Here is a 24,373-nt window from a genome sequence, read left to right as displayed (position 1 = left end):
GAGAGAAGATGCAGGAAAAAGAACAGCCGTGTTTAATACCCTGTGGCTACTCAAGCACTTCAAATGAGTGAAGAGGGAGAGTTTGTCAGGGTGAATGGATGCCATTTTTTTTGCCATCCTTAATCTGCCAATGGAAAGAAAACTGTTTTAAAATCTCTGCTGTTGTCCAACTCTTTTATCCTCTTTGTCTCCTCAGTTCATCCTTTTGGCTCATCCTTTTCTTCTGAGTATCTTAGAAACACATGGCACTGACGGGGGGAAAAAAAAAAAAACACTTTTTAAATCTCAAAGAATATTCCTGTCGGGAAAAGTAGCACTTATTGTGAAGTATATCCTTTTCTGTTCAACAAATCTCATCACCAACGGCTCCTATTCAGCTTGAAAAAGCAATAAAGTCTTTCTGTGATTCAGTTGAAGCCGGTGGCCTGGCGTGGTGGATTCCAGCTAGAACGAACATCCAGTCCTAGGGACCAAAATGTGTTCAGGAATTCAATGGTCTTTGTAGAGAATGTGAACAAAGACAGCAGCCATGGCGGAGGAAAGTAGAAATGTGTTTGTTAAAAATGGACTCTGAAGACATGCTTCCAAAGTCAGATGAATGGTCACTGCCTTCCTGTCAAATAACATCCCCCAAATCACAAAACACTGGATAACGAAACTAGATTTGAATTTCTTACCACACTGAATTTAGATACAATCAGGATTTTGCAAATGAGCTGCACCTTTTTATGTGCTGCAGTGCTGTCTGATACTGTACCGACCTGGAAGTGAGCTTGTACTCAGAGTCACCACGGTTAGACTGACCATAAATTCAGTCAGTCCGTCAGCTTCCCATTCGCTGTCCTCGGAGCTGTTCCAACAAGGCCGCCCCGGCTGTCTCTTCAGAAGAGACATGTTAGTTTCCTCAAAACAAGTCTGAGCCAGCGTCAATTGTTGGAGAATAACCAGAACAGCGCCTCAGATGAATGTCTCCGACCTTTTGTGTGGCAGAATCTGTTTTCTGTGTTCCATTGTGATGAACTACATGAGAGAAGTTTTTTACACCATCACTTTTATGTGCCAAAAGAAACACTCTCTTATCTTTGACTCTCTAATCTTTTGGGGCGATAACACAAGTCATTATCTTCATCCAATCAGATTAAGAGTGCCTGCGCTCCATTATGCCACTTTTTAATTTTTTTTTTATTAACGTTGTTTACTTCTGCAGCTCTGCTCCTCGTGTTTTTGCTGCAGAGTCGACCCGCAGATGTAACAGTATAATTAGTGCTTTGCAGATACAGTGATTATTTCCTGTTCAATGGAATCTTCATTATTAAAACTGAAGTGACGGACTCCCTAATGAGCCCATGTTTGATGTTACACATCAATGACAGGAAGTGTTTTTTATAATGCAAATGAGCACAGCTTTTACTCCGCTCAGGCCCGACACTGTAAGCCCTGTCAGGCCTGTACGAGAGCCTGTCTCCGTGTTTGTACATTTTAGACTTGCTAATCAGATGCTAATGCTCATGAGTGGCAGAGTTGCGAGGCAAGACAGCTACAGAATGGTAATCAGCATGGTCTTGGCCTACAACAAAGAGGCTGATTATTTAAGCTGCATTTTTTCCCAACCACAAGTTTTTACAGTACTTCTACATTTCCCTTTGAATTATTACTTGACATCAATATGATCTACTTAAGATGATATCCGTTATTTCTCCCATGTCTGCTTTTTGAACAGAGCCTTGCTTTGTAATAAGCTTGAAATTGATATTTCACCACTAATTTAGCCAAACCACCTTCCTATCAGCTCTTAATTAATCAAATGAAACGTTTTAATACTCGAGTCACAACCTCTCAGTGAGATCGCAGTTTCAAGGAATAATTCTTGGCTCATCCGCTCATTAAAGTGAGCTGTTTACATGCTTTGTGGTCGTATTATGTTAGCTTGCTCAGGTCAGGCTGCCTGCTGTGTGGCTGCACAGGGAGACAGATGGCGTTATGGCCCTCAGTGGGGCAGTAAAAGGGATGCCCATGGTTAGGGTCAACTGCAAAGACAGATGTAATTTTTTTTTTTTTCTCCCGCACTCACTGTCCCTGAATACATCACGCTGTCTTTCCGTACGGAGTGTGATCATGTTGGTCATGCGTTTGTGGAGCTGCTGTGGTCGGCTCGTGTAACGCTGTGCCATGACATAAAGCTTTGTGCTGCTGAAGTACACACTCTCTGTGTCTGGGTGTGTTGGATTGTAGCGCTGCACTCTGTGCTAATTATGTTGTCTGTCATATTGTGATGGTGTTGTGACTTCAAGTGACAGGCCCATTGATTGAGTCAGAATTTGAGTTTTGACAGCCCTAATGCATCCCGGGAGCTCGCCTTTTTTTTTTCTTCTTTTTTTTAAAATGGTGTTATGATTGACTCACTTGGAATCAAACTGTTGGTTAAAATCCCTTTTTTGCCTTTCTTTTCTTACATTCAGTTAATTTATCTTCCCTGTTGTGAATCTCACCAAAGTGTTTCAGCAGACAGGTTTGGCATAATAAAATCGAAGCACATACTTTATTCTACTCACAGATCTCATCTCTGCTTTTATCTTACTTGAGTTTCTGGCTTTCATGCCATTAGGGGGATATATAGCGTTAGTGAAATGACATGGGAAATGAAAATAAATGTCCGTAAGACTAAACCCTCATCACACCAGCTTGTTCTTGTGATGTTATGCCAAGGAGACATTTCTCTTCTCACTGCTACTCTTATTCAAATTTGAGAACAATGTGGATGTCAGAGATTTTGTTTTTGTTGCTTTAAATTAAGTTTGATGAAGCTGAAATTCAAAGCTATTACAAACAATCTCTCCTACTTCTAATGAAGTCTTTTAGATGTAAGCCTTGCTTCGGATTCCATCATGGCTTCCCCAAAGTCAAGTGCAAAACACACATCAATCAAATCGATCAATTTGTTTTCCACAGAGCTTTCTAGTGAAGATTGATTACTGTCTGACAAACAGTGTTCCATGCATTGCACCTATGAAGATAAAGATTCTTGTCTGGTGTCTGCTCTTTAAAAAAAAAAAAAAAAAAAAGAAGCTCTCCCTCAGGCAAAGTCCGTGAAATTCCTAATTCTTTCTTAGTCACATTTTAAGAATACATTCAGTGCACACCTCCTTAATTTGCCATTCTCACAAAGTGCCTTGAAGCATTAAATAGGTTGTCCAGGGCTTGTGCAGCAAAGCAGCCTGGGAACCAGCGTCTTCAGGGACTGAAGAGCACTTCCCATCCATCTTAATTTAAACACCGTTGCTCTCTCTAACTCCCATCCCCAGCCACTTCACACCACCTATGAAATACCATTACCATGCACTGCAATTATTATGATTTTTTTCTTTCATAATGTCATGTTTTTAGGTATCCATTGTGATGGTTACCAGGTGATGCAGCTGCACACAAAGCCTTAAATCTAGTCTTGTGTTCATCTTTTTTAAAGGCACAAGTTAATCTAATCCTGGGGCCGGTTGAGAGGTGTTAACTGTTGCTTTCGTTTTCAGGTGTTTCTGCATCGACTCAACCAGTATGCAGCCACCAAAATCGACAAGAACATCACGGAGGAAACGGTCAAGGTGAGGGTCAATCTGTGAGGAATGGGGAGTGCATGTTTATGAAAATGTTGAAGGGCAATTGGCTTTGACTCAGTCGATGCAGTAACCTGATCCGTTAAAAGGCTGGAAAATAACGCTACAAGCTAAATCAAGTGGGTCTGTTCTTGTTTTGGGACGCTCTTTCAACCTAAAAATAGCAAAGTTCTGAATGAAGAATGACAAGAGTGGGCGATCCAGGAAGCAGCTGTGAATATAATCTGTTTATAAATGATTCCGTCTGGAGGATAATAAAGAATCCTCTCTCGCAGTGGGGGGGCGTGTCTGTGACTGTTTCTGTACGTTTGCTTACTTTTGAAGGTAAATACGCATTCAGTGGATATTTACTGCATGTCCCCTTTTTGGGAATTTGCCTGTCTCTGTTGTGTTTTGTCTGGAAGCATGCCATACAGACAGGATTTTGGGAAAAAAACGTTGGTCGTTATCGAGTCAAGTAAGCAGGCTGTGATGTCACAAAGCAGTTGGATAACATCCAACCGTTGGAGCAGAAAAGGCATTGATCAAATTTAACCAAACTTTTTGCTGTTTTTAGTATCACTGAGGGTTTTTTTTTTTTTTGCCTGGGAACACCCCTAAAAGACCTCAACGGTTTAAATCAGCAGCTTCTTTCTCCATCCAGAGCCAGTGTGTTGTTTCGTCCTTTTAATATCACCACAAAAATGGGCAGAAATGAACACCACATAAATGGAAAGTTTCCATTCAACAGATCTTAAAAATATGCTCCTTTTTTGTGCTTCTTTACTTTAACTATCTTATTATTCAAAATGTAATAATCAAAGTAAAGCTGCCTATTTCAAAGAAACCACACTCTTTGTTTGGTGGCCTCAGAAGTTTCCTCCCCTTGTCCCCCTGACCACAACAAAGCAGCAAATGCGTAACTATTGATTCAGGGCATTTTAGGCACTCCAATAGCTGGCGGATATACCACCCAATTTCTAAGTATTGAAGTATTGGGAAGTCATGTACGATATAAAAAGAAACAGAATATAATGATTTTCAAAACATTTGAACCTCATATTTGATTGAAAAACAGCACAAGTACAACACATCGAATGCTGTAACTAAGATATTTAATCGTGTTTGGAAAACTAACTATATGCCCACTTTGAATTTGAAGCCAGCAACATGTTTTGAAAATGTTGCTGTGTAGCATAGTGTTGCCCTTACACATCATTCTGTAAGAGTTTGGGTACTTAAGAAACCGATCTCTGTAATTTTGTATCAGGGACTCAATCATTTTGGAAATAGGCTTGTACTCCTATGCAGCATGACTAGCGTGTGTCTTTCCCCTCTTTCCCTCTTAGGTTTTATTCTCCAACATTGAGGAGATCCTGGCTGTTCACAGAGACTTCCTTACCATGGTGGAAGAGCTGCTCCAGCCTGACCCTCACGCTCATCATGAAATCGGGCGCTGCTTCTTACACTTTGTAAGTTACACGTGCTTCTAAATCCTCCCTTTCTTGCAAATCAAATCTCATCCTAGCACCTTTTAATATCATGTCTCTTATACTTATTTCACCTATGTTTATCCAGGTTAGTCCCATTGAGATCAGAAATCTATTTTTCAAGGGAGACATCAATGTAATCTGTGCTTGCTTTACGTCTTTGTTTACTGGAGCCTGCGAGCTAAAGAAGTCCTTTTTTTTTTTTTTTTTACAAGTTGTGCCTATAAGATCTGCTAAAATAGATAAGATACGCCACATGTTGTCGATTTATCTCTCTGGATTACAGAAGATAAGCGAGAGCACATGTGTGATACGCTCTATATGCCTCTGATATACCGCTCGTCCCTGCTCTATATTACATTTCTTTGATGCAGAGCCCTGAGGCACACTGGCATGTAATAGCTGACAAGGTCTAATAATTCCTATCGTCCTTCTGCCAGTCTTTAGGCGACTCCTCTGCCAGCAAGGTTGCTCATGTAGCATTGGACCACAGCTGATACAGGGGAAAGAGAGATGATTTAAAAGTATGGTTAGCCTTCTGAAGAGAAAACTGGATATTATTCACAGCATTTCTGAAAACCAATGATTAAGACTCTTAATTCAGTTTTGAATGACCATGTGAGTTTATTGAAATAATACTAAGACAGATTTTCTTTCTCCTTCCTTTCTTTATTCCCATATTCTCATTTTATTTTGAATAATTTTTACTTTTTAGTGACTTGTTGATGCTCTTTAAGTTCCAAGACAGAATTACACAGTCTTGCTTTACTACATGAACATAAATATAAATAGATTAGTAAACCATTTGGGCAGTGGACCTGCTCAAATCCAAATCCCCTCTGTGATTCATGCCAGCAAATTGGTTCACTCTGACTAAGAAGTCCCTCTCTTTATTTCTGGAGTACAGTGGAGTCAGTCCCCATGGGCCAAAGAAACACTCATTTCGCAGGTTCATAAACCTACTTCCTAGAAAACATGATTCAAGAAGAAGGGCATACTCCACAGTTAATCATGAGGTCGTGTTTTCATAAGTGCCCCCGCTTGTTGTTATGGCAGTTATGTCTCTCCACATAACCGTCTTTGTCTTCTGAGGGAGATTAGTGTGGCTGTAGAGCGTGGACTATTTTTGGTGCTCTGTAGTGACTTTGTAGTGAGTGATTTAAAGGCTGTGTGGTCTTGCTCCCACTGCTGCCTCTCAAAGACAATGGAATATGAATGTCATGAGAACTGCTTTGGTGGAAAGTTGTCTCTCAGATGGCTGCAAGGCAGATGATGGGGGTATGATCGGAGCCCCCACGCACTTTACAGTGTACATTATGGTTTTCATGATAGGGAGGAGGGTATGGAGAAGTATATATGTCTGATCTACTCTCTGTTTTGTCTTTCTTTTTCTTCCAATTTTGGGATCCAAGAGTCGTTATTTCACTCTTGTGTATTTCCTTGCCAAGCTTCATTTATTTTTATTGCCCCTTTTCTCTTACTATCTAGCTGTATTCCCTACTTATGTCCCTATCTTACCTGTCCTTTTCTTACTCTTGCAGAAGAGCCGTTTCCAGATTTATGATGAATACTGCGGGAACCATGAGAAGGCCCAGAGGCTGCTGCTGGAGCTCAATAAGATCAGGAGCGTTCGGACATGTTTACTGGTGAGAAGGGGCTGTAAACATGCACATAATATCCATTTTCTCTTCTCACTGAGCTAAGTTAAGTCTCAGAGGATCAGTGTCAGAGTAACTGTTTTCCATCAGTGCTCGTCTCTACATGTTTGCAGACATTTCTTTTAGCATATGTCCATCTCTAACGCTTCAATGCATTTCATGATATGATGTTGAAGCAGGGTCAAAAGCAACCTTGGAAAAGTGCTTGCATAGAAAAACAAACAGTCACAGTCTCTTACATTTACAAACACTCAGTCACCCACACACAGCAGCTGGAGAGTGTAAAACACTGTACTTCATGTTCCAGTGTGTCTAACAACCCCCCCCCCCCCCCGTGTGGGTGGACTCTCTCTTCCTGTCCCAACTATCTGAGGAACTTTCACTTCAACTGGGGAGCATCATGTTGCTAGAACATAAGATGACTACATCCTCACTGACTCGCTAAGAAATGTGGGTTTAGGAGTGCTAGTGTGCGCACGTTTCCTTCTTCCAAAGTTATTCTTATTGGATTTGAGCAGTTTTACTTCCCACAGAAAGACCCCTGTTCAGCTGAGAAGTTGAACGAGGAACCTTCTAGCTGTGAGGCGACATCGTTAACCACTGCACCACCATGTGCAAATTCATTTTAAAATGTTTTATTTTAAGCTGATGATCAATTAAGAGTCATTCAATTAAATTGAAAGTAGTAGAAACACAGAAGTAGAAAACTATTACAGCATTTGAGCTTCTTACCCTACTACGCCTAACACCAGAGGATATGTCAATATGTGAATAAAGCGAATATCCTCTTACAGCCCTTAACTGAACCCTGCTTACATTTAACTTAACACATTTTAATCATAGGCCTTGACAGTATGTAATGTTAGTCCTTCACCTCTTTACCGCAGAGCGGCACACTCTTGTATCACACTTTCACCCCTCACGTTTTAAGACCTCCGTAAAAAGAGAGCACTTTGAAATAGAGATCTACAGCACGGATAAACACCCAGCAGAACCTGAGTACAAGCACAGATTTACGCTCTATTGATTGGCTGATTGTTTGGTAAGGCATATGACCTTTCTTATGACTGTAATTGATGGAATAGTAAATCAAGCTCACACATGCACATAATATTCACACCATCAGAGAAGAGCTTTGCGTCTGATTTACTGTCCATGTGTGCCTTTAATCTAGGAGGCCAGAGGAGGCAAAGATATTAATTGACTTTGATTTAATGAGGTCTTTATGGCCTTGACCTTTTTGTGACATACGTCTACATCAAAGCTGAATGGGTCTTGTGTTACCCTCCGACCTACACTTAGCTACGGGCTAATATACCTCAGGTCAATGCCAAGGCCTTTCAGTGACCAGGGTAGGGGTATCTGCTAACATGACCTAAACCTTTGGCCTTCTGTCTACTACAAAGACTGGTTTATTATTCACAATGTAACTCAGCTCCTCAGATTGACAGAGATGATTAGCAGTTGATCTCATAACAAGTAACATCTGAAAGAGTTACTTTAAGCTACTGAATGCCAAGTTTATGACGCCAGTGAAATCTAAATGACAAAATCTGTTCTCAGTTCAAACTTTGTACAGATATTCATGTTCCCCAGTAGATTAATTGTCCTTGATTTAGCTCATGAAAAAGTAGCTACCACAGATGATATTCCCATCTGCCTCAGCCGTACTCTGTGTTAATTAGCACAAGGCAGAGCACTAACCTGCTAAACTGGGTTTCTTATTGTAACAGATCCACCAATAATATTCAGGTTCACTCTCTATGTTACCACAAGGAATGTAATTGAGCAGTAAAATATCATGTAAATGCTTATTTCATTTTGGCTTGATGAATACGGAAAAACTTGAACAGTGCTTCAGTAAAAAAAAGTGCGTCTTCTGGCAGAATTTTAATTGGCCAAGCTCACTAGAGAAAGCTAATATTTTTGTTCTGATTGAACATTAATAGAACTTGTTATTTAGAGTTACATGAAATGACTAGTAATGTCTGAAAGCTGCAAATATATTTTAAAAGTCTTTAAAGCTTATTAGGGTTGGGCATCACTTTCTGGAACACTGTTTCATTTACTAATTGGATCATACCTTTTATATGTCTACCAGGTTGTTTATTTATTTTCTTAGGACCATTTCAGTCTCACATAGCCGTCAGCCTAACCTTGTTGAAACTTCTCTCCTTTCCTCTAGAATTGCATGTTACTGGGAGGCAGGAAAAACACAGAGGTCCCGCTGGAAGGTTACCTGGTAGCTCCAATTCAGAGGATCTGCAAGTACCCACTGCTGCTCAGAGTGAGTGTGGTCTCTGGAATGCTAACCCTGTATTAAAGCGGTGCTACACCCTATGTGCCCCCCCTATATAGGGCAACTTGTACTTCTCGTTTCATGCTCCACCACCTGGTCATTAGTTTGGGCTGTCCCTTTCTATTCACATCAACCTCTGCCTCACTAATGAAACAATGGTCTTGTGGTCTGACACTCACTGCTTTAGTTCCCCAATACAACCAAATTGTAGCAGTGACACAAGTCCTTTCATCACCTCCCCTACCCAGCTGCCCATCCACACATTTTGACTGTCCTCATTCATACCTGCACCGTCAGTCTCTCTGATGAGAGTTTTAAAATCTCCTTTTCCAAATGTGAAATGCGAGTGAAATTAAATACACTTTCAAAGGCTTGTTTGCGTTAGTGATCTGAGCTGTCCTGTCTCATTCGTCTTCTTGTTATGATCTATTAATTCACCCGGGCGTCGTGTAAACAGGGACCGGCACGGGCACAGAGATGTAATAATAATAAGTGGGTAATCTGATGCTCTGCCATTTGAAGTCGTCCAGCTGCTACGGCCTCCTCCTCTAAACTGACACAGATAGCCATCCCATGGCTGCAGATATATCCAGAACAGTGTAAATCAGGTCCGCAGTAGCTGACATGCTGAAACTCAGTGTTTAGACTGTGGATGCAGAGATTGCCATCGCCACAAAGTTTCATAGTGTAGCAAGGGATTTAACCATTCAAGTCAGGAACCACTGCGAGGTAAGGGGGGAATATCGGGGAATGGCAAACACATTTGTTTCTCGTGCTTTTAATGCTGTGAAAAGGTTGCTTCAGAGCCAGATTTCCTACAAATGTGATTTCAAGTCTTTTAAAAAAGGATGAGATTTGTACTCCTCCATAGTCGTGAACCTGTTTTTTGTGTGTGTTTTTCTGAGATTGTTGGGTTTATGCATATGCAGGAGCTGCTGAAAAGGACCCCAAAGAAGCACAACGACTACGCCCTTGTGCAGGAGTCTCTGCAGGTGATGAAGGCCGTGTGCACCAGCATCAATGAAGCCAAGAGACAGATGGAGAAGTTGGAGATTTTGGAGGAGTGGCAGTCCCATATCGAAGGCTGGGAGGTGGGTCTTAGTTTTAAACTGTGTTCTCTGTGTTGAAAGTTTTAATCTCGAACGATGACTTCAGCTTAAACTGGCTGCTTTTACTTCTGGCTTGCTTGTTGCTTTTTTTATCGCCTTAAATACACAGCTGAGTGTTTTCCCCCCACCAAAGCTCAAAGTCATGACTTATTGAAAGCCACTTAGCCCCATGCAAGCAATTCAACAGGAACTCCAAGTGCTGTGACTTTTGTAGCCTTTTAAGCTTTCTTGTTCTCTGTGGGAACAATGACTTATATTCACCATGGCCAGATTCTTTCCTGTCTGGATGTTATTGCCTGCTGTTAAAGCCGTCACGCTTTAGGGTGACAGATCCAATCATCATCAGGTAGGCCGCATGTCTTGGTCTCAGGGCTTTCCTCTAGGTCACTTTTCTATTTGAGTTCTAGGATGCCTTAATAAAGGGTCAGTAGGCATTTTGGTGGTTGGAGGGGAACAGACAGTGATGGCTATGGTGAGGCATTAGACTGGGACCCCTGACTTCATGCAAACCTGACCTTAAGGCTCCCTAGACACATATAGACTGAGAGACATTGCTCATGTTGATTCAGCTTTTCACTTAAGTGTAGGAAGTAACAGAATGTTTCTGAATACAGCATGTTACAAGATAGCATGATTGCACCCGCTTATATATGACCAAGATGTTCAAGTTTCTGTCAATATGATGTTTTTCAGCCACTGACAACTTCCAGTGATATTGCATTAGCAGAGAATTTAGTAAGGCTTTAGGTTTGATACTTTTGCTTTATAGCAAAATTAGTGGCGACTTCAATGCTTTGGCGAGATTTATAACTTAAAAATAAAACAAACAAAAATCTCCTTTTGAAGAAGTTATTTGGAAAAAACTGCTTATTCAATAAGATGGATTCTTTGTTTGAGCTGTACACCAACTCATCATTATGCAAATCATCAAATAAAGGACACAAGACAAGAAACATTCACACACACGTACATACAAGAGTTCAAAACGTAAGGATAGTGTGATCATAAGAGGCTTTGCTTGAAGTTGACGTTTCTCATAGAAGACATGGTCCTGGCTGAAACATGAGCTCATTCTGGAGTTAGACCCTCTGACTGCAGCATGCCAAGCTCTGCAGCAACAGGATGAAGCTTAGAATTAGAGAGTCAAAAAACTAGAAAGAAAAGGAGAGGAGGCTAAGTGATGTTTGCTTCACTGTGTGGGTGTTTGAGGAATGATGGATGGATGAGGAGCGATTGTAAGAACTGCTGTTTTTTTCCATTTCCTGCTCCTCCTTCACCTCCTCCTCATTGCTTGTTAGCCCTGACCTGCTCCACAGCTGGCTGCCCTCGGGGCATGCTGGCAGGTTCACCTCGCGTGGGAGAGACAGGGCGATGGCTGTTCGTGGTCACCATGGTGACAACAGCCAGTATTTGGTCAGGGCGATGGTTGAGAGTTGGTTAGTGTTGCGAGTGTCTGTATTTTGTCACTCAGTACTATATAAATATGGTAATTTTAGATCAGTGGTTTGTAGTTTTCAGATGAGTTTCATTTCACATTCTGTTCCCTTGTTTCAGTTTAATAGGAATTCTTAAAAGCGTCTTTAGTTTGCTTGACTTGGACTCTTTTTGACCATACTTTGTACATAATAAATTGCATGTTCTGCTTTGTCATTCCACATCTTTTATCCTTTTCTTCAGTTGTTATGTGTGGTAGTTGCGCAACTATAAAAATACAGGGTTCAAATGAAGTTTAAACAGATAACTGAGGGTTTAAAGTGTTGATTAAGTTGAAGACTGCATGCACCCTGAGGAGAAAAGAACAAGAGTGAGGTGAAGAGTGATAGAAAGATGCTGCAGACAAACAGAAAAATAAATGAAGTGTTCAGTAAAGGAATTAAGATGACTGGGGTTTCTGTTGAAGTTCATGTGTCTGTTCTTCTATTGAGGAAATGCACGTCTGAAGTCCCTTGAAGTGACCAAGACAAGCCGGCCTCTCCATGTCTGGTGTGCACATATTCATTGGCTGCAAATAAGTTTAACATCTGGTCATGGGCTGGGGAGTTAAAGCGCCCTAAAAGAGCGGGGAGACTTTAAAAAAAAGTGTGCAGGAAGAAAAGAAAGAGATTAAAAAAAGAATAAACTGGGGAATCAATAGGAGGAGAAGAGAGGGAGAGCTGATAGGCAGAGGGGAAGGGAGGAGGAGAATCCAAAGGGACGAGGAGAGAAAGAAGGGAAAAAGCAGGGTTAGGTTTTGGCCCGTTGATGTCTCCAGCAGGAGGAAATGCTTAGCACATTTTCCGGCTCTGTGCGTAGGGAGTTATTTTTAGCTCTGAGGGGCCGATCAAACGTGGTCCATAAATTCCCAAAGCCGGCAAGGTAAGAAAAAAAAAAAAAGAAAAAAAAAGACGGCTCGCTTTATCACTTGCAGCAGGAACACCAGAGCAATGTGGTGACCAGGCGCGACAATGCAGCACATAGTTTGACTGGACGGGATGTTGTTGTAGAGAAGCTATTAACTGCAGCACATTTTAAAGTCCCTCAGCAATCTGGTCCGAGGAAGCAGGGAGTGTTTTTACAGACCCCTGAGAGACAGAACAGGAAAGGCTTTGCTTTGTAACCCCTCCTCCTGTTCAGACACCGTGTGTGAACACTCAATTGTATAGAAATAATGTGTACAAACTGATAGAATGAACACTTTTAATAACTGAAGAATCATTTTCTACTTTTTTCCCCCCTGAATATCCCCTTCATTAAACTGCATTCAAGCATCTTTTTCCCCTTGTTTTTTTCTGTCTTCAGGGCTCAAACATCACAGATACATGCACGGAGATGCTCATGCACGGCGTCCTCCTGAAGATCTCAGCTGGAAACATACAAGAGAGGATTTTCTTCTTGTTTGACAAGCTTCTGGTTTATTGCAAGAAGAAAAACAGGTGACTGGACCCTCGTTTATTCATTACTCTACACACAAAATCCACAAAGCTGTACAGGGATTTACATTCTAATAACAGTGTATATATATTTTTAAGAGTCTGAATAATATTGTTTATTCTAATTTCTTATTTCCCTCTCTCTGCACTCCTGCAGGACATTTGAAGCAGGGACTTTATAAATAATTGACTTACAGCACTTCCTCAACTTCAGTTTTTAAAAGGGAGCAGTGCACTGTGGGATCCGTTCAAGCCAGTGGGTTGATAAAGAAGTTATGCAGTAGAGGAGACATGTGAGAGAAGGATTTGGAAGATTTTCTTTTTAACATGGGGGGGTGTCACAAGAAGAGGGCACGTGATTGGTCTAAATCCAGATATGAACACCTTTCTGTGGACACAGGTTGTAGATTAATCTTTCAGATAGTTTCAGAGGAAGTGAGTAATGCAACATTTATTTATCAGTGGAGTCAGCAAACTCTTACATGATTGCAAACCATTGCTGTGCTTGTGTAGACACGTGCTGCTCACACTGATCCAGCTACGTGCAATGCACCCATGTCAAATCTGTGTTTTTGTCAGCTTTGTTTACCCACCTCAAACCACGCTGCCACCTGCTTCGATTTGCTTTTACTGTACGTGCTGTTTACCGTGTAGTGTCTGCAGGTAGTGCATAAAAGCACATCCAGTTACCTACTGAAGAAAGAAAAAAACAATAATAGGTTCCTCTGCATTCAATGACTGGAAACATTTTCCTCACAAAATTTGGTTTCACACAAATATAAAAACATCCGATGGTTGTAACTATATAGGTGTCTTATAAAGTTCCTGAATGAATTGAGACTAATTACTCAGTCAGTAATGACATTTAGTAATCAAACATCATTGTGGTTGCTTCTCTCTATTCAAGGCGTTTAAAAAACAGCAAGACGGCCACAGAGGGTCCTCGGTACCTATTCAGAGGAAGAATTAACACAGAGGTGATGGAGGTGGAAAATGTGGACGATGGCACAGGTGAGAAAGAACCAACTTTGTTTCCCCCTCCTCGTTGTTGTATTTCAGTTCTGTTGGCTGCAGGGGTTTAAAAATGTGCTATAATAGGAATGTTGACAACATAGTCTTTGGCTTCAGCCACTGCACATCTGTGTGATTTGGGCTCACCGATGGAAAAACAAGATTTACCTTGAAACATTACTTGAGACATCTATAGTTACAAATCCTTTGGGCTGAGCTGCTGCTAGCACTTGTTGAACTCTTGCTCGTATGTCTCTTGGCCTCACATAGCCGCTGATTATCATTTATATTTGTAGAAGCCATCATTTCCTCTCTGGCGGCCCTCGATGGGCAGCAATATCAGGTGTTTTTGGTGAGAGAGGGATACAGAAGGCTTGGGTCTGGTGAGGCAGAGAGGGAGGATAAACACATGAAGCAGGCGGCGATGCAGAAACTCTTGGGTGTTCTACACCACAGGCAGGAGATCTCAATCTGAAATCCAGCATGACTGGAGTATTCTAGCTCCGATTGCTATGTTATGAAAGCACTGTGACTTTTTCCCAGGCACACATTCGCTGCCCTGAGGTTGAAAACGCCCTGGAGGCATACCGTATGAAGGACACCACAGTGTAGATGCTTTTAGATGTGATTGTAATTGATGATTGTGAAAGTTTGTTTTTTGTTACACCCAGAAGTAAGATGAGGAGGTATTTAAAATCCTCCCTAAGTGATAGATTAATGACATATATTCAACTAACAGTCAAGACTTAATTTCCATTTAATCTGAGTTTTCTTTACATTCACAACATCTGTATTTGAGTTTCAGACGTGGAACATAAATAGCTATGGGGGAGTTTTCTGAAGGCTCAGTGGTTAATAATGGAGGTGGATGATTCATCCTGTTACTGTGTCCCCTCATTTATCTCATTAAAGGAGAAAACCAATAATCAATAAAGCACTCAATAGAGAGGCAATGTAGGCCTGGCACTGGAGTTTAAATAAATGAGTGCAGAGTCGATGATTGAAGATAGATTGCATGATTGCCGGTAGCTTGATTATGGATGTTGTTTTTGGAAAATAGATGACACTGCACAGTATAAAAAAAGTCTTAAATCTTCATATAAAGTGTTGTCTCGTCTTGTGTGTTCCCTCTTCTTTTCCCTGCGAACTCGTTCCCTTTGTTTTCTCTGATGCCAATTATTGGAGTTCTGACGAATTTTATTGACAGGTTTAATGCGGTATTGCTTGTTTACTGTGAGCCCAAATCTGTTTACAGTGTCATGATCAGTGCGACCACTAATTGACGACCCTCCCCTCCAAACATGAAACACAACGCTGAGCTTTTAAAAAGGTCTAAAAAAAAAAAAAAAAGTGGATTTACTTGTTCCACCCCTTCATGGGGAGAGGGCTTTATAAAAGTAGCCGAATCAAACTTTTCGTTCTCTCCTCTTCTGCCTCACAGCTGACTACCACAGCAGCGGGAACATAGTAAACAACGGCTGGAAGATCCACAACACGGCCAAGAACAAGTGGTTCGTCTGCATGGCCAAGACCCCGGAGGAGAAGCAGGAGTGGCTGGAGGCCATCATGAAAGAGAGGGAGCGCAGGAAAAGTAAGAAGGCGCTTTGGTGGATCAGTATCAGGGTGGGAGGTGGGATGGGGGGGATTGGGGGGGGATTGGGGGGGGGGGGGGGTAGCTTATTTTAAATGCAGTCAGTTAGAGGAACTCATTTCCCGTGTATTTTTTCTTCGTCTTCTGAACATCTGTCTTGAATCACATAACTGAGAATATTTGCTGTGTATGGGAAAATCAATACAGAACAATTTGACTTGAATAATTGAAAAAGTTAGCCCTGATCAGGTTTGGCATGTTTATATAAGAGTGAAAGAAAAAGCAAATAATGAAGTATGTGATCTCTCTTGCTGGCATGATTGCTGCTCCTTAAAAAAAAATCAGGTTGAATGCAGCAAAGTTTCTTTTATAGCCGTTATGAGATTTTTGGTGTGTTTCATTAGCCCTGCCTATTATAAGCAAAGACACTGAAGTGCACGTCTAACTACCACGATACTCAGCTGACATTATGCTTTTATAGCTTGGGAATGATGTCACATTTGAATGCAAAGATCAATAGCAGCATGATAACGACCGGCTGCTATGCACCACTCCTCCCTCCTCTGCTGCACAGGTCTGAGGCTCGGCATGGAGCAGGATACGTGGGTGATGGTGTCAGAGAAAGGAGAGAAACTTTACCACCTCATGACCAAGAGCAACCTCATTAAGGACCGGAAACGCAAGCTTACCACCTTCCCCAAGTGCTTCCTAGGAAGGTACGATTCTTGCCGCTAAAAACAACCATTGAGTCTGTGAGGAAGCTGCTGAGTGTTGTTCTCTGTTATCTTATTCTGTGCATTTTAAAACCTTATACTATATGTAAAGCATATACAGAGGCCTTGTAGAGGAGAAATGATCAACACATTTGCCTACAGTGGATGATCATATCTTCAGAGCGGCTAACACATAACAGTCTTGTGATATAGATGCCTTTCTCTAACCCTGCTTTCATTTAAAGTTGGTGAGGATTTCTAAAGACAGCATCTGGGGAGAAGAAAGCCGTGCCGCTTTCTGTCCAGGAGACTCTGTGTGTTATGTATATCTGCAGTCTCAGTCATGGGAAAATCAAATCCAGCCAGATTTAGCCCATGAATCTTATTTAAGGATTATTGGTGTGGTGTCTGGGGACGGATCAGCCATTGAATGCCGGTCGTAAATCAAAGAGAGATATCCCTGTGCAGCTCAGCTGACTGCCCTCTCTCTTTCCCCTTGCCCATGTTAGATTACAATAAGCTCTCTGCAGAGGAATCAATGAGTTAACTGCAGTGGAGGCCCCATGATGCCAGAGGGCAGCTGTTCTTCAGTTCATGTCCTTGAGTTTTAACAGCAATGCCCATGTACTTTCAATATTGACTTTTAATGAGTTCAAACATTTATTTCTACCTTGTGTTTCCCTGATAGGTGAGAATATTTACTGTAAGAACCTGTTTTTTAGCTATTTTAAGCATGCATAAGTTGTTGGCCCAATTTCAGTATTTTGCTTTCTTTATAGCAGATGTAAACATCTTGTTGTCAGACCAGGTTTTCATGCAAGTTAATGAGTAGAATAGTTGGTTCCCCCAGGGTATGATCCTCTCCAATAAACGCATATAGAGGTCTTTCATTTTAGCATCTTAGATTCTCATTCACTTCAATCACTGATAACTGAGATTTAGAACCTTGTGATCTTCAAATGATTGATTTGATTCAATGTTGTTTTTCTTTCATTTCGCCGTAAAGCTTTTTACTGAAAACTCAATGGGATATCACACCTCTCGATCCCCTCAGCTTGGAATTTGTAAAAGCCTGTAGCCTCAATTTTGAGGTCTGTTCCTCACATTCAACACAATTGGCTATAATGTACTCCCCACATTGTCAACACTTTGTGAGACCGAGGAGGTGACAAATCTGGACGAGGATTATAAAATCTACAAACATCTGGCTGCAGTCAAAGAGTTTTCCATGTTTGAAATGAAAATTGTCTGTGGTGACCCAAAGTCTTTTTATAGAGTGATGACACCAGAGGAGTTAAACATTTTCACGAGCTAGTCTTGGTTGGATATTATTTAAACTCTGCTCCTATCTTGTTTCTTGAAGTCCCATAACACATTTCCCTTGTTAACACACCGCAGCGTTTCACAATGAGCCATGTTTTCCATTTGTTTTGATTTTTATAGAGATGTTCTGACTGGTAATAATCACACTGAAAATCAACAGAGCTTAAACATTCTCAAAAATCCCTGATATTTTAGAAGCATTGAGGGAAAAAAATAGAAGAAAAAAAAAATACCAAAAAAGCATACTTGTGGCCATGTTACACAGCATGGTGGTTTGGAATGAGGGGTTACTTTCTCCTTTGGACCTCGTAGACAACACCAGATCCCTTGCGGTCTGGAGGAGGAATGGATCTGTCAGCTAAAAAGATTAAAAGGATCAAACCACGTTGAGTCTGAAGAGATCATATGGTGAGAAAGCAGCTCAGAGAACCTCTATTTGGTAATGTATCAGCCTTTACACAACTTGTCCAACACCTGGATGACTACTTGTGGGTGAAAAGATATCTCTAGCTCCTCTGTACTTCCCCTGTCTGAGAGGATTTTGAGGATGGCTCCAAGTAGGCATAATTGGTGAATTGGAACCAGGATGGTATTTTTTCTGATGAAAGCCACATTGCCTATGGCTTCATCTCAGCCCACTCCTTCCATTGTGAAACGCTTTGCTTTTATTCTCTTTCCACGCCTCCTCTTTTTCTTGTTTGATTTTTTTTAAGGCTGAAGGCTGGACTCATACTCCTCCCCTTTAAGTAGTGCAATCGTATTTGTGGTTTAGTTTCTGTGACAGTGTAATTCATCAAAGGAAATGTGTGTGACAGCCACCTAGCGTGCAGTCATCATCCAATTTTAAACTTGGAATAAGCAGGAAAACAAAGGAGGTTCAGAACGTTAGTCTTTTCTACATGTGGTAGACAAAAGTGCTTGTTGTAATCGATGTTGATGAAAAGATTTGAAAAGAGCACAGTGAAAAGGTGTGACAACCTGTAAGAAATGCCCTTTGTCTTTGTCAGTCTCTGCTCTTCTTTGTGACAAGGTATAAACCTTTTGCTCTTTCAGCGTAGACAAATGACAAATCTAAGCTGAATAGAAAGGCTGCTTCTTTAGCTGCTTGTAGATGAAGACGGCATGTAAAAAATACATCAGGGAGTTGGATTCATGCATCAGTCAACGTTCTGAATTATTCTATGAATGTAGATTTGTCCAAAAATTGGTTTACGGTATTTTCTTTGCAATATAGAAAGAGTAAAGGGCTTTTGAAGAGTGATACTATTCTGAATCTGTTTTTAAGCTAGAGCCAGTCGACCAGCTGGACCTGCAGCCAATATTAGCATGACGGTTGGAAAGGGGAAATAGTTGGCTTGGCTGTCTTAAAAAAAATCTTGGAAAAGTAGTTGATAGACACCTTGTCAATTTGACACTTAATTTATTTTTTTTGTTGATAAAACACAGAAGACACACAATGCTTATTAGTGAGCTCCAGAGGTACAACTCTGCCTGTTTTGCTAGCTATTAGCGGACAGTAACATGCTAGCTACTTCCTGTCTTCAGTTTAAGCTAGCTAAAAACCTGTCATTGGCGGCATAGTTAGTAGAATTATGAGACTGGCTTACATTTGGTCATTTGACCAGCTGCCAGTTACTGAATCTCATCTCATAATCTAAAAACTAAAAAAAAAAGCTAGTCTTAAGCTATTTTGAACTTTGTTTCATACTGAAAGTGTTTCTTCATAACATTAAAATATTAGTGAGAAACTTAAAGTTGTAAATGTAGTTTGGATGGAAAAATATATAGATAATGTTGATAGATACCTTTTTTTTTTTTTTACAAACTGACCTTATTTGCTTCAAAATGACTGAAAAGAGCAAGGGAGTATGTGACCTTGTGACCTCACCAAAAAGAGACTTTTTCTAATTTTCTGACTTCAGAAGCTAATTTCGAGGCCATGAGAGGCTCCCTCACTCATAGTTTTAGGTTCATTGACGAAATACTCCAGTTAAGTCAAACATGTCATGTCTGTTTACACTTATAAACTTTGAAATTATACATTTGCACAAACTTTTAACCTGATTTGTTCAGTTTCTCCCGCTCCACAGGTAGATTTAAAGCATGTAACAGTTTATTGCCAATGCTTTGACCCAAATCTACTTGAAAACAGCATAGTCCAAAACTCAGGTTAGACTGTTTTTCCTTCATGGTTTAGGTACAGAAGTTTAAAAATTGACATTGTTATAGAGTTTTTAAAGTGTGTTTTTCCCCCTGTGGTTGGTAGCGAAGAGAAAGGACGCCAGGGATGAGTGGTTGAAGAGTGTAAAATGTGGGACGGATGGAGGAGCAGGAAGTGGAGGTGGGGGGTTTGGCACGACGCTGACACCAGACCACCTCCGTCATGGCCTGAAAGTAAACTATGAAGAATTCCAGTGGTAATGCTGGCTATGTTTGTTTGTTTTTTTTGGTTAGACAGGACACAGAAGATGTAATCAGAGAGGCTACTGGTTCCTTGCGTACACTCTGTGTCTTTGTACCCTTTTTTCTTTTAACTTGAATCACTAAATTATGGAGAATTATCCACTTTAGCTCATCCAGACCATCAGAAGATCTGACTTTTTGTTTGTTGTTTTAAATGACCCAGAGCAAAAGAAATGCATTTTTCAAAACTGAACCTCCCAAGAAACAACTAAATCCTTTGTTTTCCGATAGTCTAACTTTGTAAGTCTGAAATAAAAAAAGTTTAACTGGACAAAACAGACTAAAGACAGCTAACTGTTTTAACAAACGGATGTAGACCCTAAGACTAAATAAATCCTCCCTCATTGCCTGAATAGTGTTTGTTTCCTCACTCAACTCAATATAGTCTGAATGTTTTTTTGTGGCAACTTGTAGAAGTTCTCCATAATGAGGTCAAAGGTCACCACTTTTTCCTTATTTACAGAATAGCAAGCCTAAATTCAAAGCTTTCTCCACTGATCACACACATCCTCCATTAACAGAGCTTTAAGATATCCTATGAGGATTTTGTACACGGTTTTTTGTGTTATGCAGGAGTGTCTGTGAATGTTTTTACGCCTATGTTGTCTTTTGTGTGTCCCCAGTGAGTTTGTGTCTTGGCTGATGGAAATTGGTGAGACAGGAAACCCAGAGGAAGGGGTTCACCTGGGTCAAGCTCTGCTGGAGAACGGCATCATCCACCATGGTTAGTTCTCACAATTTTCTCCTTCCTTTTCTCCTGCCTCTACTTGCTCGATCAACATTTGCTTTTCATACTAAAACCAGATCTAGTACTGTCTAATTTTCCTTTTTCTGAACGGTTCAGAGCATGCAAATGCCTGCCATTGCCTCACCTAGCTTCTCTGCTTTTCCAATGAATGTTCCTCATTCAACAAGCAGAGTTTCACAACACTTTTACTTTCCTGGCATGTGCCTACAATGCAGATGCAGCTGTTTTATTTATGTAATAGCAGGTGTCCCATTTAAACACTCCCTTGACACAATATTTAGGTAATGGTTTGTAACTATTAATCTTTTCCTAGTGTTATGTTTGTGTTATATTTGCTAAACGGGCTGTTCCGTGGCTTTTGGTTACTACAAGTGTGTTTCCTGCATGAGGCTTAAGCTGGCTAACACTTTGCATTTATACCAAACAGTGCATACAGCTCTGCATGTATTTTTTCCTCAAAAGAGTAAGGCCCCAAGTCATGTTGTAACTTAAATCACTCTGGGATGCTTTATTGCTTCCTCACAGAGAAATGAGATTGGACTGCAGAGCTGTTGCTGACAGAGAGGAATAGCTCCGAGCTCCTCTGAGAGCTCTCTCGGTGCAGTAAGAAGTCCCCATGTGAAAAACGATAGAATATCTTTTCATAAAAACATTTAATGGAACCCGCACGGCTGCAGCCAAGAGTACAGAGGGGACTGTTATTACTTTTAGGAGGGTCCTCGACAAATTCCCCTACAGCAAGAGGAGCTTGAGCAGCTGTGTTATCTGTGACCGCTCTGTATGAGGTTTGCCTCTTGTCTGGAAAGCTTCTTTCACCACGCAGCACTGCTTGGCATGAATATGTCTTTAAACCTCTTATGCCTTCGAATTTGAAGCAAGATGAATAATGCTCCTTGAGGGGTTTGAGAATTTTTTGAGCTTGTTTCTTATTCTGGCACGTCTCCTTTGGAAACTTCCTCATGTTGAAAACTTCCTTTTTAGTCACAGACAAACACCAGTTCAAGCCTGAGCCCGTCCTGTACCGCTTCCGCTATGACGACGGCACCTACCACCCCAGAAGTGACATGCATGATGTCATATCAAAGGTGAAAACAGTGCGAAAGTACAGTAATATAATGCAATATAGATCACACTTGTGAATGTAATTTTCTCACTCTTGTTTCGCAGGGTGTTCGACTCTTCTGCCGCCTTCACAGCCTCTTCACTCCTGTCATCAGGTAGGCCGCCTTTCCCCTTCACACTCCATTGCAAACCAGTCAGTGGGGCTCCAGTAGCTCAGCATCTGGCTCTTACTCCTAAAAATAGCTCTAAGCCAAAGCATGGAGAGTGGAGGAGAGAAATAACACTATGAACTATGAGCTCATTGTCTTTAAAGAGGATGTGACTTATGCAGAACTGGCACAGATGGTGATGGAGTGCAGTGTGATCCCTGGGTGACAGAGTTGGCTTGGTCTCAAATCACAGATGTGGTGAGGAAGATTGAAGGATGTTACAAGTAGTTTGTCTGTTTTAGTCTGTTTGGGACAGAGATAAATGGAATCACTGTGATGAGTCCCTCACGCTGCTTTGAGATTAGATTTTTTAGCATTTAATTACCTGTTGGTAAATGTGTCTCGTCACAGATACAAGGTGTCATAGTCAGTCCATGAAGACCATGTAAAATGCTTGTATGTTCAGAAAAGGATTAGTAAGTGTACCATGAGTTGTGTGTGTGTGTTTTGTGAAAGGATAGTGCACCTTCTTGTACTTTTCTCCGTGATTTCTTTTACTTTGCTGTGTTGGTCACATAGCTCAGTCCATTCATCACAAATACAAATCAGCGGTTTTCTTTTATAACACTCTTCTCAGGGGCCATTCAGTTGCAATACGCTGGTTTTACACATTTCAAAAAGAGTCCTCGACAGCTTATCGATCATGAGTTCTTAAAGGCCAGCGGGGAGTCATGCTGTTGGAGGCAGACATTGATTCCTTCAATGTACGTGATACAAAGTATCAATCAGTCAATCAATCGTTTTTTGTATAGAACCCATTCATAACAAATGTTATCTAAAGGCACTTTATAAAAGAGAAGGTAAACATTTTGTTTACTCTAATCCATCATGAGCACAGGACATAACAAGATTTAGCAAAGTTACAGTGGCAAGGAAAACTTCCTTTTAACAGGCGGAGACCTCGAACAGACTCATGTTGAACAGCCATCTGCTGAAAGTGTGTAGGGCTTTGAAAAGTGGGATAGAGGGAATTGCGGGAAGAAAGAGACCGATAGAGACAAACAGAATAGGATAGGTTTATAGCAACAATGTCAGTAATAATGTTAACAGTATATGTAGTATCAGTAGTAAACAGCTAAGTATAATAATAGACTGATCAGTCTAATATTAACCTTAGCAACTGTAATACTGACGAATGTTAGTTATAGAGGATTCACTTTGATATATATATATAATAATGATAACAGATGTAAGGGTGATATTAATATTTGTAGCAGTTGGAGTTAGGGGGGTCCATAGCAGCGAGCCGTCCACACCAACAAGAAAAGATGATGCTACGAGAAAAGAGAGCTCAGGAGCTCCCATGAAGATACACGTATGGTTAGTAACTCAAATGGTGCATTAAGATTTTCCGATAGTGACTTGTAGTAATAAGTCGCCTTTTTAGTATCTAAAGTTCAACACAGACTTTCATGTTTTTAAGTTTCAGTCCTGAATCGATAGAAGTTCTACAACCCTGAATATTTTTGTAAAGATTTGCAATTTGAAGGACAAAAGTAAGCTCAGTCTCTATTTGTACATGGTGGCAATTAGTTCTGAAGTGTGTGAGAGCAGGATCATTCGTCATGGATGTAAAAAGTCACTTGAACAGGTGTTTTTTTTTAATGCCAATTTGGCACATCTCTTTGTCTAACCGAGTTAGAACAAAGCGATCTCATTTTACAGGAGGAGTGCCTCGGCATGCCTCGGTTTTTCATGTTGAACACAGTTGAACAGTGTTTGAGGTGGAGGCGTCTAATTCGCTTTACTGCAAAGCACTGATTCAAGTTTGCCCGTCTATGCTGGATGTTGAATAGCCCAATGAAAAGCTTAAATTTCACACCTACAAAAACTGTGCCATAACTGCAGGAGGCAAACGGATTGTGCATGTATTCCGGCACAGAAGCTTTTTTTTTTTTTTTTTTTTTTTTTTGCATTTCTATTTGATCCAACCCCTGAAAAGCCTGAAGTGATTTTGTGTGTAAGCATTCAGTCCGTTGGCATTTGTATTGAGGCCAAACCTCTTGACGTAAAAACTCTTGTCTGTGTACAAAAGTTGTGCGTCGTTAGCCAGTATATCTGTGCCGTGTATTTTCACTTAGAGCCCAGGACAATGCATCACAGGGCCTGGGAATGCCAGAGTTTAATTGGAGCAAGCAGCCCTTGCCTAATTAGGTATAATTTCCTGGCAGGGTGACAGAGATGGAGTGAAGGGTGGTGGT

General features: G+C 40.9%; 1 protein-coding gene across 1 annotated transcript in view; it reads left to right on the top strand.

Annotated features, from left to right (window-relative positions):
• prex2 (phosphatidylinositol-3,4,5-trisphosphate-dependent Rac exchange factor 2) overlaps nt 1–24,373 on the top strand; it is a 106,446-nt gene that overhangs the window by 12,545 nt on the left and 69,528 nt on the right. The window contains exons 2-13 of the mRNA XM_061064592.1: nt 3,525–3,596; nt 4,937–5,059; nt 6,619–6,723; nt 8,921–9,022; nt 9,964–10,125; nt 12,922–13,055; nt 13,960–14,063; nt 15,505–15,654; nt 16,229–16,370; nt 20,777–20,877; nt 21,883–21,986; nt 22,069–22,118. Of these exons, the coding sequence (XP_060920575.1) occupies nt 3,525–3,596; nt 4,937–5,059; nt 6,619–6,723; nt 8,921–9,022; nt 9,964–10,125; nt 12,922–13,055; nt 13,960–14,063; nt 15,505–15,654; nt 16,229–16,370; nt 20,777–20,877; nt 21,883–21,986; nt 22,069–22,118 (1,349 nt within the window). The remainder of the gene's footprint in view (nt 1–3,524; nt 3,597–4,936; nt 5,060–6,618; nt 6,724–8,920; nt 9,023–9,963; nt 10,126–12,921; nt 13,056–13,959; nt 14,064–15,504; nt 15,655–16,228; nt 16,371–20,776; nt 20,878–21,882; nt 21,987–22,068; nt 22,119–24,373) is intronic.

Source organism: Labrus mixtus, chromosome 19, assembly GCF_963584025.1.
Source record: "Labrus mixtus chromosome 19, fLabMix1.1, whole genome shotgun sequence".
NCBI classification, from domain to species: domain Eukaryota; kingdom Metazoa; phylum Chordata; class Actinopteri; order Labriformes; family Labridae; genus Labrus; species Labrus mixtus.
Note: the sequence above shows the minus strand (reverse complement) of the source record. Positions and strands in the feature narration are given on the sequence as shown.